General features: G+C 43.4%; 1 protein-coding gene across 4 annotated transcripts; it reads right to left on the bottom strand.

Moving 5' to 3' along the window:
• Window positions 1–478: 478 nt before the first annotated feature.
• vill (villin-like) lies at window positions 479–12,488 on the bottom strand. 4 transcript variants are annotated; one of them, XM_053859180.1, is made up of 22 exons: window positions 12,155–12,488; window positions 10,081–10,180; window positions 9,899–9,937; window positions 6,704–6,784; window positions 6,546–6,620; window positions 6,276–6,478; window positions 5,436–5,544; window positions 5,039–5,149; window positions 4,278–4,483; window positions 4,130–4,208; window positions 3,965–4,063; window positions 3,714–3,867; window positions 3,462–3,562; window positions 3,242–3,379; window positions 2,877–3,035; window positions 2,545–2,724; window positions 2,327–2,472; window positions 2,115–2,259; window positions 1,611–1,799; window positions 1,366–1,434; window positions 963–1,238; window positions 479–804 (listed from the first exon to the last, which is right to left on the bottom strand). In XM_053859180.1, the coding sequence occupies exons 4-22, from the start codon at window positions 6,770–6,772 to the stop codon at window positions 691–693; spliced, it is 2,622 nt and encodes an 873-aa protein (XP_053715155.1). In that variant the 5' UTR covers window positions 6,773–6,784; window positions 9,899–9,937; window positions 10,081–10,180; window positions 12,155–12,488; the 3' UTR covers window positions 479–690. The 4 variants fall into 4 exon arrangements, with proteins under 4 accessions (XP_053715155.1, XP_053715154.1, XP_053715151.1 ...); XM_053859179.1 differs by having other exon boundaries at window positions 10,093–10,180; XM_053859176.1 differs by lacking the exon at window positions 10,081–10,180.
• Between the last annotated feature and the right edge of the window lie 980 nt (window positions 12,489–13,468).

Here is a 13,468-nt window from a genome sequence, read left to right as displayed (position 1 = left end):
CTCAGTGAGCAGGGATTTAGATTGGGGATGTAGACAAAAGTGAGGTTTTCCTCGAAAATACTGCCAAAAATTGGTTCAAGACCAACAAGCATTCATCCATCACGGTTCCTTCTCCTTCCTGTTTCATTTTGTCTGGCACGATCATCACCTACAGCCAATTTCATTGTTCCTAGCTGCCATTAAAAGCCACTGGCACATTGTGCACAGCAATGGCTGAATAATATAAAATAAAATAGTAGCTATTATATAGAAAGTTAGCTCTACAGTTTGTCGGAAAATGTAAGAAATTCCACTTAAAATTACAGATACACTGTCATGCGTGTACATTTATATAAGTTGAATATTAGATGGTTTGGTATTTTTCTGAAAAGTTAATTACAGCCCTATATTCTGTTTTGTTTTTCCCCACAATTACTCATGGAATTTTTCGACGTTAATTTCATTATGTAACTTGGTCAACCGAAATAAAAGACCCACACATGTGCTTTGTGTTTATTCATGAGTCAAATGCTCATAAAATAGAAAACAGTGATTATATATTAAAATATAGGTACAATTAAAGACAGAATCAATGGAACAATTCATGCGGAGTGAGCAACGCGGTATAAATAATTAATATGGCAGATGAAAATCTTGTTTAGAGCCAGAAGGAACTCAACTAAATGATCCCTGTTGTACATCAAGTTATTATTAGAAAATCCCTGCTTTCTTCTTCAGGTCGTCCTGCCTCCACTTGGGCAGACGCAGGAAGTCAGCGCGGCTGGTCCCGATCACGTTTTCAAAGTCCTCATCGGACAGATATACCTTCAGGTGTGAGACAGTGGGAGGAGTTAGATGTCTGTGGGACACTACATGAGGATGGATGAGGAAAACTATCATGCTTCAGAGTCAATGCCCGACATCATCCAGCTTCAGATTACCGCCGGTAAGGTGACGTGGGCTCAGCCTGATGCTACACTCACCTCTCTCTGGGTGGCATCCACTCCCTCGGGCAGCTCACTTGGATCCTTACCAAGGAGATGCTCTGGGCTGAAGGCCTTGGCACGTGGTTGGGTTGGACTGTAGTTTCTAATGGGGGACAGTGGAACGAAGTGTTGGACTCTGGGGGTGGACGGACTGGAAGGATTGGACCGCCTGGCAGACACATCCCCGTGGACCCTGTAGAATGGAATAGGGCTTGTGGGACCTCCTGGAGCTCTGTACCCATCCGTCGTGGTCAGATCAGTGTTGCCCAGTTCCTGTCCACATGAGATGATCGCACACGTGACTGACAAGCATTTCATATTCAAAACACAGGCACAGGGAGCGGCAATGAACGACACAACGTGTTAGGACGGTTTTGTGAAGGTTAGTTGATTCACTTACAAGTGTGATCTGAGAGATGGCTGCTGTGTCACTCAGCTTTAGTTTCAGTGCCTCGTAGGAGTTTCCTTCCTATTGAAGACCATGCGATTTCAAGTTAGTACACACTCATTCACCAAAGGCAGCAGGCAACTTCACACACAATCGATCAGACTGATCTATTTTCAGCTGAAGCGTGTTAGTTCAGAGAAAGCTTCTGCAGGGTTACTGTGTATTTCTGTTTTGTTTTTTTTTCTGAGGAGACTCACACTCCACTTGAGAGGATCCCAGGCGTTGAACCAGCCGGTGAAGGTGGGTGGTTCATGTCCCTGCTTGACAAATATGATTGGTGTGTCCGGGTCGCGGCCGGCTGGGTGACTCCTCAGATATTCCACAGCGCTTCTCCAAGACTCCCTGGTTTCCACTTCGTTGGCCAACTTTCCAACCCACAAGAAAATCTACGGAGCATATGACACAACACAAGGTCTATGAAGAGACTTCAGCTGAACTAGGTCAGACATCTCCACTGTCTCAGCTGTGCCATGAAAAGTTCATCTTATCAACTTTCACCACTGACACCTGATTGGTTTCATTGTGTGTGCTTGACTGGTTGGAACGAAACTGGAACAGTTTGCTGAGCCCTGCTGCAGAGCATAGTGTGGAACTTTGAATGCGAAATCTCATTCCAGACAAGTGAAAGCCGAAGGTTTGGTGATGAAATCTTGACATTTTGGCTGCCACCCCCTTCACAGCAGGCTCCTTTGATCACTCACATCATGCCAAGTGTCCAGCAGCATCACGTCCTCCTCGTCCAGGTCGCACTGAGCAACGTCGCCCACCTCAGTCATCCGAAACTGACCGGTCTGGTTGGAGCACTCAAACAGCCGGGGACTGTAAGCAGGCTTCTCCTCCTCGAATCTAGCACAACACCTCAGTTAGTCTAAAAGTTTTTTTTTAAACAGTGTCTTTTGGGATTTGACTTTACTCTCTGCCACAGGCATAAGGAGCTTTTCCTCCCAAAGAGATCCAGAATTCGTGAGGTTCCTGACCCTCCGTCACCACCTGTTTCTCTTGTCTGGAGATCACATCTGATATGGATCTACCCATCACCCTCTCATCTCCGTTACAACCCTGCAAACATGGGAACGCATTAGTGTGGTGAAATGTTGTTTCACTCAGGAGGGTTTCCCTGGGCGTACGCACCTTTCCGTACCACAGGTAGCAAATGTGATTGGTCTTCAGCAAGAAAACATCGTTGCTGTTGAGGGAAGCAGCTTTCGGTGGGACTTCGGTGGCCATAGTGTTCATCTCATCCGTCCCTCTGACCTGGAAGAGCTTGACTCCAGAGTCCAAGTAGGCTCCACTGCTGCGGCCTGTGCCCCCCTACCAAAACAGATAATGGAATTATATATATTATGCTGCGTTTTGGTGGCTGAGAGGCCCATGAGGTAAACGCAGTGGTGATTTATAACTTTGGCAAGTTAAGGAGGATGGCAAGTTCCCTAAAGTAGAAGAACATTCTAAAGATAATGTACCTCAAAGATGATGAATTTGCCTTTGAAAATGGCCAGAAAATGACGAGGCTCCTTTCCCATGACAACTCTGACTTGGACCGGTGCTCCATTGAACTGGTTGTCGATGTTGACCGCCTGGAAAGCACATGCCGTGATCTCGTCCTGAGTAGCATGGCGACCCTGAAACGGAACCCGAAATGATGTCTGTAAGGTCACTGATATTTGGAGAGCAGTATGTTTCCTTCACAGGAAACGTTTCAATTTAATTCCAGCTTGGTTCAGAACATGTGTCAAAGTACCAACGGTTGATCCTTGAGGAACACCATTTTGGCTATGTAATGACACTGAGCTAACTGGGTTACGATTTAAGAAGCAAATAGACTGACCTGCCACATGTAGATAATATACTGCGGCTGTCCTGCCTTCTGGTAGGTGTACAGCACCAGGTAGCAGTCTCCACCATAGAACTGTCCGTAAGTTCGTGGTTTCACCTCTGCGAGTTCCAGCTTCTCTATACGCCAGACCTTACACACAATCACAGGAGGAGAAGATTCAGTTTTATAGCTTCTAGCTTTATAGCTATCCATGTTGTTGCTGATACGGCACCTTCACGTCTCCACAGGCATCGTCCACCATGCGATGATATGCTGCCAGTTCCGGACGAGCATGAAGCTGCATCACATCGAACTTGACTTGGTCAACCTTTGCTGCAGAGACACATCACACCTTCTTGGTGAAATAAACCCACGTCCCCCATCTATTCTTACTCCCATGATTCTATTCAGACATGGATTAAATCTAGACATTACTCTCTTGAAAAGTACAAAAAAAACAAAATGAAAACAAAACTCAGGTTACCGATCTTGCCGAAGCTGTGGGTGGTTCCGAGTCCATGTGTTTGTCCTTTTTCGGTCCAGGACTGGAACAATTGTTTGAACATGGCAGACTCACCTCCCTCTGCCATCACCTCCACCCTGGTGATTGAAGGGTAGTTCTTGGCCTTGATGAAGCCCTGAAGGACACAGTTCAAAACATGAGACGTGATTATACTGTCATAATTGTGTGAACTGATGAAATATGACATTTAGATGTTACTGATGTGCACCAACCACTGCTCTGTTCAGGGCTCCCTTTCGCTCTGCAGGCGAGGCATTCTTCCCTTTCCACACCATGACACAGGAGCCACCGTGGTCCAATATATAACAGTCCTGTCAAGGAGATGAGGAGAGTTAGAAACAAGGACCCGGCACCGATTGTGGTCGTTCGTTCTTTACGGAGGAGAGCAGCAGGTCCTGAGTCAGAGGCTGCACCGCCACCTCTTGAACTACAAGGTTGCCGCTCTGTTCATAAACACTGAGGACGAACGAAAGCACTGTTTTAGCACATTGTTGGTGGAGCAGTGGTCAGACGAGGGGTACTCACTGATACAGGCGGATGATGTCGGTGAACATGCCGTCGGCCTGGTCATCAGGAGTGCCTCTCTTCAACTGGGAAGGTTTGGGGCCAAGAACTGAGGTCATGATCTTCATCAACTCCGGGGAGTCCTGCTCGTGTCCACCCTCCACAATTCCAATCTGTGCACGCCCCCCTCGCTCCCGGTCCCGTATGTCCTGAGCCAGCAAGATTGCCTGAAAGACAGTTTTGAGAGGTTCTTAAAGAGGAGTGTGGCATGGAACTGAATCCATTGTTGAATTGTACTCGAAACCAGAAGACAGAATGAACATAAACTGAAGCAAACCGTCGGCTTACACATCTGTGTGGACGTTAGCACATTGTAGTAGAATAATATCACGCTGGGGCAATGTAAATACAACATCACGTCATGCTGTTATTCCTCCTTGGATATTCTCTGGAACTGAGGTGGAAATAACTACAAAGATTACCCATTAAATTCCTCTCAATGTTACCTCTTTTTCTGTCAGCTTTCACTGCAATATACTTTCTAAAACAAACACTATTTTGTGATTGTAGCCTTCAAATAACACATGAAATCAATAACCAATAGTAAAAATGAATTCACAGAATTGGTGAATCAAAGTTGTGATTGTAATTTTCATCACAGGGAGTCAACAAAAAGTGTTAAAAGGATTTGTGTTGAGGGCGGACTGAAGCCACTTCTCGGAGGTTTGCGCTCTCTGAGTGCTTTTCTCCTTTTGCCTTTTTTCCTAAACAGTTTGAATGACCTTGAGCATCTCCTTCCTGTTGCTCTGAGGTCCGCTCCACTGCACAATGGCCTTCCCCACGTCCAGCAGAAATATGTCATCATTGTTGAAGCTGGCCCATGAAACATCCACCTGCAGACAGGGAAATAAACCCAAGTATCATCCAAGAGTATTGAAGATTAGATTGTAGTTGTGTGTAAATTAATGAGGATGTGATGCACTGATCAGTAGCAACTGAGAACAAGAAAATGTTGATATTTAAAAGGAATGCAATTCCAAAATTCTATACATTTGTAATGAATAACACTCCCTTTGTGTACCTGGAGTTCCAAGCAAGAATATGCACGTTCAAGTGGCACACATATTTTGCTATAAAAAGGGATGCTTCATGAATGTTGCCTTGTATGTTGTAGCATACCTCGGTTGCGATAACGTTCTTTCTCCCTTTGACATGGAGCAGCCGCAACACATTGTAGGAATTTGTGACCACATGTTTGAAGCCAGAAGCCACCCCACCCTTTTTGTAGCTGGGAAGAGAAGACCGAGTTTGTCAGGTGAAAGGAACCAAAGTTCAAGTGTCATAAAGCACGGATTCGAGACAGCAGTCACCAGATTATTTGAATATTTTATGACTAAGTTTAACTCTTCTGATGCTGTAGCATCTGCTGCCCAAGAGAGAGAGATATGGACGCATGAGATAGGAGGTTCATCTTGTAAAATCATTTACGATTTGGAAGTGAAGCTAAGTAGTATGACTCAAATCTGAATATCCATTACAACTGTGCTACACCTGTGACTCTGTTTCTGTTACGCTCTCCCAAACTCTTACTTGTTTGGAGTAAAACTAAAAAAGATATTTGCCATTTATTATTATTATTTATTATTTGTTTGAGCAAGGCTGTTTTGTATGTAATAGAAAATAAGTATATTTTAGCTTTGGTACTATGTATAGTGTTTTTAAAACCCAGTCATTATATAGATATATTTTTACAGCCATAGTTGCTATTGTAATGACTGATGTATGGGTCCTGGATCTTATCTTAGGTTTGTGTCCTTGGCTTATCAGGTAGAAATTTTAATTTGACATTTAGGATTTACCCGTACACAACACTCAGGTGTTAAGAGAACAAAAGTGAAGAAATTTCTACACACAGACGCAGGGTACTGGTCTATTAAATTGCATGGAATGATTGGTGGTCATTATTTTATATGGAACTATATGTGTAACTCGGGCTGTTTGAGAAAAAGGTAAACATACATGATTCCATTTTTGAAATAGCTCTTGAATCGAATCGACTCATATCCCTGCACCTCCCTGTGCTGGACGGGAAGACCGCCCAAGTGGTCGTCTATTTGGGTGACCAAAATGGCCGCTGCGCCTTGTTCATCCTGCGAAGATGTTTTTCCGATCCAGTAGTGGATGTCTGATGCCAGTTGGGTGGAGTATTTGCTCTCCCTTATCTGGAGATGGGAAAGGAAAGACATTCTCACAAATGCAGTTTACCACTCTGTGTAAATGAATACGTACGTTCAGCACAATATAACAGTCTCCTTCGAAGAAGTTGCCATAACTTCTCGCTGGGACCGGTGACATCTGCATGTCCTATAGAATCAAATACATCCACAAAATAAAAATAAATGTCACCTGAGATGCTCTTCCAGTTACTATATACCAGTGTGACTCACGTTAATGGACCATATTTGAAGGCCGGGTTTTTTGTTGATATTTCTAAATGAGCGTCTGTCATTGTTCATCTTTGTGGCAACCTGAAACAAACACCAACATTCAGGTGAGTTTTTTGGCTTTTATGAGAAACCCGATTGTCATGTTTGGTTTCTCTCGTGCTTTTATTTTGTTGTTTCGTGTGTCGTTTCCTTTTCCCACTGTTCCTTCAGCTTCACAGCGGCACAGCTGGATCCATACAGACTCCACTGATTTCTACACCATGGGTCCATCTCCATCTACGCTGCCAGATGGTTTCTTCGCCTCCTCACTGTAATCTCTCACGACCCTCGCTTCTCTCGTGCTCCTGTATTTCTAAATTCTGTGCTCGTTTTCTCTCAGCCGCCTCCTTAGTTACCCTCGTTCCTCCGTTTTTGTTTGGTTGCTTCTTGCTGCTGTTGTGCATATGAGTGTTTTTGTTTAGGCTCACCTTTCTGTTTCTCCACGTTATTGTTATTCCTTGTGTGTGTTTGTGAGTAGATCCACCACCGAGAACTTTTTGTTACTTGGGCCTCGTGAGCAACCTGCGAGTGCGTCTTCATTTGCCCCACTTAGTCTGGGTTAATCTTATTTGCCTGTTTTCTGTTGCAGGTTCTTGGATCATCGCTCCTGTTCGTCTTTTGTGTTTACATTATTTATATAATTGTTGAAACTACCCTCGCTCTCCTGAGTGATCTACACCAATTCAGCCACTGGGTTCAATCTCCTTGACATGGCTTGACACTGATTTCACTTTGTTTTACGCATTTTTCTTTTTTTTTTGGGTTATCATGCAGATTTTTCTTTTTCCGCAGTGTTTTTCTTTGCTTTAATGAAGATTGTGCAGTTACTTTGTCGATGTCTTTATTGTTCAATGCTTGTCTTTAGTGTGATGTCTGCATGCTGCCATGACAACCAAAACTTCCCAATTCTGGGAAGATTAAAAACAATTCTTTTGCTTTGCTCAGGTGAGTAATATGTTAACCAATTGTAGCTCAGCCAGTTTTTTTTTTGTGGGTCGTATCTATCGTTGTATTTGCCACAGCGTTTATCTGCAACATTATTTTATTGACCACATCTTTCCACTCTCAGATGCAACACTAGATAACCAAGTGATCCTTGATCTTGGGTTCAGTGTTGGGGTCAAAATCCCTTAATAAAAAAACCTTAACATAATCGTTGACAATGAAATACATTCTGATCTTTCCCTTGTTTAAATGTGTTGCATTCTACGAGCAGATGGCTCTGCGTGTTTTAAATGGGCAACAGTTTTGACAGCGTGGATTCTTTAATCCTGTTAATGAGTGTCAGCAGAGACGCTCCACTCTCACTTGATTCTGAGCAACAGCGACGATCAGCTAATAGACTGTCACCATCTGTTCCAACAATACAGGATGAGTCACGACATGCTGTGGGAAAAGTGATCGCTGCAGTTCTTGAAGACACATAGGGGACGATTCAGGACTAGGACATTGATCACAAAGGCGATTAAAGTTCTCTCAAGGTTCTTGCACGATCAGATAACACAGAGACCAAAGATTAATCTAAACAAATCGAACAAAGGCCAAAGATGCAAAGTCTATCAACCCAGCATCGTGGGACACACCTGCATTTACTTAAAATATTCGAGAAACCTATTTTTTAACCGTTGGATGAATATTTATTACAATCCCACATCAAACATACTAACTCTTTCATCATGAACTTGATCTGAGCGGTCGAAAAGGACCAGACAGAAGAACAGTTCTCATCATTTCTGACCTTTTTTGGATTTGTATTTCTCAGAATCGCGCTGAAATCCAATCCCGAGTGAAGCGCTGAGGCCCCTAGTGGCAGAACAGTTGGAGGACCAACTATAGAATAAGACCATCATGTCTCACTCGCCCTTTGCTGCCCACCAAAGCTAGTTCAGTTAGTTGCTTGAATGCTACAGTCTCCCCCGACTGTGAGCCTCGTTCATCCTTTGGCAAGTCGCCCCTATTGCCTTGGTTTGGAGAAAGAAAACCACAGCAACAAATGGTGCTGTGGTTTTGTGGTATTTGCAGATCATTTTGAATATTGTGTTGTTTGAAAAGAGCTTTCAGCGTTATCAATTACCAAGCCGAAGCGAATCCAGCACTGGACTGGTACGACTTGTTCATCCAGTGTCAGATGCAACCAACATCTCACCAGATGTTTAATCAGTATCCAAAGGAAATTTGATGATGTCATCTGTTTGTTGAGTCAGAGGTGCCAAGTCGCATTTACAGCCAAGCTGCCTCAGAAACACAGGGTTTTATTTTTTAAGCCTTTTTGTACATAGATCTTCAAGGTTCGCCACACGCCGAATGAACACGTGTTGACTAACCACTGTTATTGGAGTAGAGCTTAACGCTGCGGCTTTAAGGTGAGACGGTTGTTGGTTTGATTCCAACCCGAGTCAAGTGTGTTAGCAGTGCTCTGAGGACGGTTTCTCGGGGACTCCTTCAGCGTGAGAGCGTGTGAAGGTGGATGTTTGCCTAGAAGTGTCTTGTGATGTTGTGCAGCCTGTCCCCGGGTGTCCCCTGCATGTGCTGCCAGAGACGCCATGCGCAACATTACTTCTAGTCGTCCATCCAGGCGTTCATCAAAAATGATGCAAGAAGTTCAAAGTCAAACCCCACGCCCTCTATATAATTCACAGATAGTGTTGACTGTGGATCTGACATTAGCAGCCTGATAAGAAAGAAATGCATCATCATATTCATTCCAAGGTTCAGTTGCCACTCAGGGAAGCTCCCTCTATACATTCGTCACAAAACCAGAGGAGAAAATATGCCCTCGCTCTTATCGCTGGATTGACAGCGATGGTGGTACATTGGACTCTGTTGACTGATGTACTTGGTAGTCAGGGACATCAGGTTCTGTTTGGAAAATGTGTCCTGTAATCCGACACTCTAGCACATAAACAAAAGAACTTGTGCAAATAATACGTGAAAGGACAATTTGAAGAGTTTTTTTCTGCCCCATTAATGTGTCTAGACAGACTGGTTCCGCTTCACCTTACATGAGCTGACCACGCAGAGGGCCCAAACAAAGAGCTGCGGCAATATGACTTTTTCATTTTCAATAATCAAGGCAGAAGGAGGTGCACAAGTCTATGGTGAAGTTCAGGGAATCGGTGGCCACAAACATAACTAGAAAAGAAGCCAAGGACTCACCAGGTGTTGAGTGTTGCGGAAAGATGGTCCGTCTCTCTCCTGAAAAAGGTGGCAGCGAGGTTAGTCGATGGCGATGATGTGCTTTCACCAGGTGTCCCTGTGGTGTCGCAAACGTGTGTGTGTTTGTGGGTGTGTGTCTGTGTGCATTATAGAGGGTTGTCTGTGTTTGCCTTCACGCCCACCTTTGGACACACCTGCTCTTTCCTGTATTGATGTTTGCTGTTGCCTTCAGTGACTCTAATCTGGCTGCTGCTCTCCACGACCGTGGCCTCCTTTCTTAATCTGCGTGAGATGAAACAACCCGTGCTACACAGAGCTCAAATGATCCAGTGTTTCACTCCGTTCTGATATTAGCCACCTGTGTGCCTTCACCTCAGCCTCCCGTCCCTCGACACCAATTATTCATTTCACATCTGTCACAACCCACCGATGGGGCTTGACTTTGAGGAGCTCGGAGCGAGTTGGAGTGAAATCAGACGTTTTCACGGCAGAGTCGTCGCCACCTCCACCTCTTTTTTCAACTTGTTTTCAAGCAGGTATTACATGCATTAGCATCTTTTAGGTGGTAGGGCAAAGTTAAAATGATTCCTCCTCAGCCCACACCCTTTCCTCAGGTCCTCATCAAGGCAAAAACAAACTGCTGCAGCAGCTGCACTTCTGCACTTCTGAAGTGCACCATCTGCTGTAGACTGCTGCAGCCAACTGAGTCGCTGCAGGCTCCAGAGTCAAAAGTCTGACTCACAGATGGAGCAGGATTCAATGGATTTTCAGAAATGAGCATGATATAATAAAAGATATTAATCTGATTAACCACAGCTGCGACTGCCGAGTGGATGGGTACTTGGAGTATCAGAGATGAGAGAGCTTGTTATGGGAAGGCTATTAATAAATGACATTATAAAATTATGTCATGGACAAGCTGCGTCAGGCCTGGAGGCTGAGGGTGATGCCACACTGAGTTCTGTTGCTGAAGTACATTCACCTGATTTGAGTTTTTCATTGCAATGTAATACTTTGTCAAGTCATGTAAGATTCAAATGCACCATATGTCTGCACGTCTATGAAGTTCTGACTAGGTAGGAGGTTTTAGGTAGGTAAACTAAAATGACAGAAAAAGTGAGAATTCTGACTTTAAAGTCTGACTTTAATCGTAGAAATTTGACTTTAAAGTGAGAATATTGAGATTAAAGTCAGAATTCTGCCATTTTTTTTCTTCTTCACTGGGCCGAATTACAAGCCAATTCTTGAAGTTTGCAAAAGATTTTTTTGTGCTTCTATTCTGAGGTTTTATGTTTGCTCCACCAGTGCAAGCTGATGTAGTGACCTTCATCACGGACGTTTTGCTGATCACATGACAGTGTTCAATATGGCGCACCTGGAGTCGGTGCAGTGAAACATGCAAGTTTAATACAAACTTGATCAGTGTTATTTGGATTGATTGATGAATTTGCTCTAATAAATTCATGTGTAGAAGTCCCACTGTAGTTCTAAACAACATCACCAATATATTTACAAATCGCTCTCTTTGAGTATCCTCTGTATTTAACCGGCAAAAGTGGGTCAGAGAAGGAAGTAACTTTAAAAAAAAAGCACCAGATATTGAACTTGTTGAATTATCTCCCGGCTTTTCCAGTTAATAAGAAAGCGCGGCTTGTGTCCCGAGAACAATCAGAACTCATTGTCTTTTATTCTGATGTGTCCTCATATTCCAGGTAAAGGGTCAACTTCACATTCGACTGCAAAAGCTGCACAGAGCTTTTAAAGGATGGTTTTGAAGCAGCTGATTTGAATAGCTGAGATGGCCTTTTCTACAATATACTGTAGCTTCTCTCATTCTAATGTATATTCATGTGGTCATATGCAGCTTTCTTTCTGAGTTCTACTAGCTACAGTGAACACAACACTCTCCCAGATAATCTGTTTCTGCTGCTAATACTTTGTTATGTCTGAAGAAACAAAGAGCACTGAAAAGAGAAGACTCTGTATCACACATTTGCTGAACTCTACTGAAGTTAGAAGATAGATATTTCCCATTAGTCTGTCATTGACTTGTATCCAAGATACTAAGTCAGAAAGTCCTTACTCCTCGCTTCAACCATGCTTTGCTTGCGCTGTCATGGTCTCGATGTTGCAGTCAGCCCACTCTCAACTATCTACCCCCTCAGGTTGTTCACCTTGGCTCGTAATCTCAGCTTGAAGGTTGAGCCCCAGGTTTTTCACACGAGTTCAAGTTGAATAAAGGAATTGTTTTCCTACCTTCGACCACAGGCTTCCACTTTTGGACTGCCTTCTGGGCTCCATGTGGAACGAGGTCATCTCAGTAGCAAAGTGACCTGCCGTGTCAACATGTTAGCAGCAACAAAATGTGGAGGGGGTAAAAAGCTCATAAGGAGTTGTGAACAAAAGCCTCAGTAATGACTAATCCACTGCCACGGTTTTTCTCCGGCTTAGCAAAAGCCAAAAGTTCACCTCAGCACATCACATGGATGTACTGTAAGTTGCCCCCCAGTTGCACATTAACCACTTTTGTATTCATTTTGCTTAAAACTCTTGCTCATCATTTCCCCTCAGAGAGGTTCACTGTGTGTGTGGAGACATGCAGCGACTCAGTTATGGACACAACTATTGATCTTAGGATCAAGGAATTAAATTCTTCATCTTGAAACATTGACATTTGTGAGTGTATTGGAGCAGGTCATTGGCTATAGTGTCTTTGTTGACACACCAAGTTCCATTGGTGAAGGCTGTGGATTGATGGAACCAAGTGAAGTCACCCCCATGTCTTTCTGGCCTTTTAGTTCAGCAGCACCAGTCAGCAAAACCTTCATAAGATTCCAGTGACGGAAGTTCCTTAACTTGGATAGTGGCCCAGGTTTGACCTCGAGACTGACAGTGGAGCTCCTCTGCTTTGAAAGGAAGTCAGTTAAGATGGCAGGAAATGGCACTTTAGTTTATGATTTATTAAACTGTTGTGCAGGCACAGCCAGTGGATGGATTATGACTTGATGCTAGATGATTCAAGAGTCCAGAAAAGTGAGTGATTTTATACTCTCAGAAGAAACTGACTGACTTTGTTTTTTATTGCTATAAGGTGATTACAAGTTATGTAATAAACCTTCTTCATTGGTTCTTCTAGTCAATCATTTACCATGTGTTCTCTTCCTGGATGGATTGCACACTGAGGCAGAAGATAAAGGTCAAAGATAAAATCATTATAAATACCAAATTATGAGACTCAAAGGCGTAGATTAGATTTTTTTTTAGTTGTCACTATAGTTTTCAGGACCATTATAGCATTAGATTCCATAATCGCTAGTCAATGGGCACACACTTTCTCAAGGCTGAGGACAATCATGGGCAAATCTTCTAGTCCAGACTGTGACCAGAGCAAAGACCAGAGACCATGATCAAGACTTTAAAAGCCCAGACCAAGACCAAAGACCAGGGTGAGACCATTGGAACAAGCATTTCAGTTCTTTATGTATGAACTGAAAGGAAGTCTGTTAAGATGGTAGTGGTGGAAATATTATTTCATTTGTAAAAAAAAAAAAAAAAAAAAAAAAAAATATA

Source organism: Synchiropus splendidus, chromosome 3 (genome assembly GCF_027744825.2).
Source record: "Synchiropus splendidus isolate RoL2022-P1 chromosome 3, RoL_Sspl_1.0, whole genome shotgun sequence".
NCBI classification, from domain to species: Eukaryota; Metazoa; Chordata; class Actinopteri; order Syngnathiformes; family Callionymidae; genus Synchiropus; species Synchiropus splendidus.
This window is presented reverse-complemented; position numbering and strand designations above follow the sequence as displayed.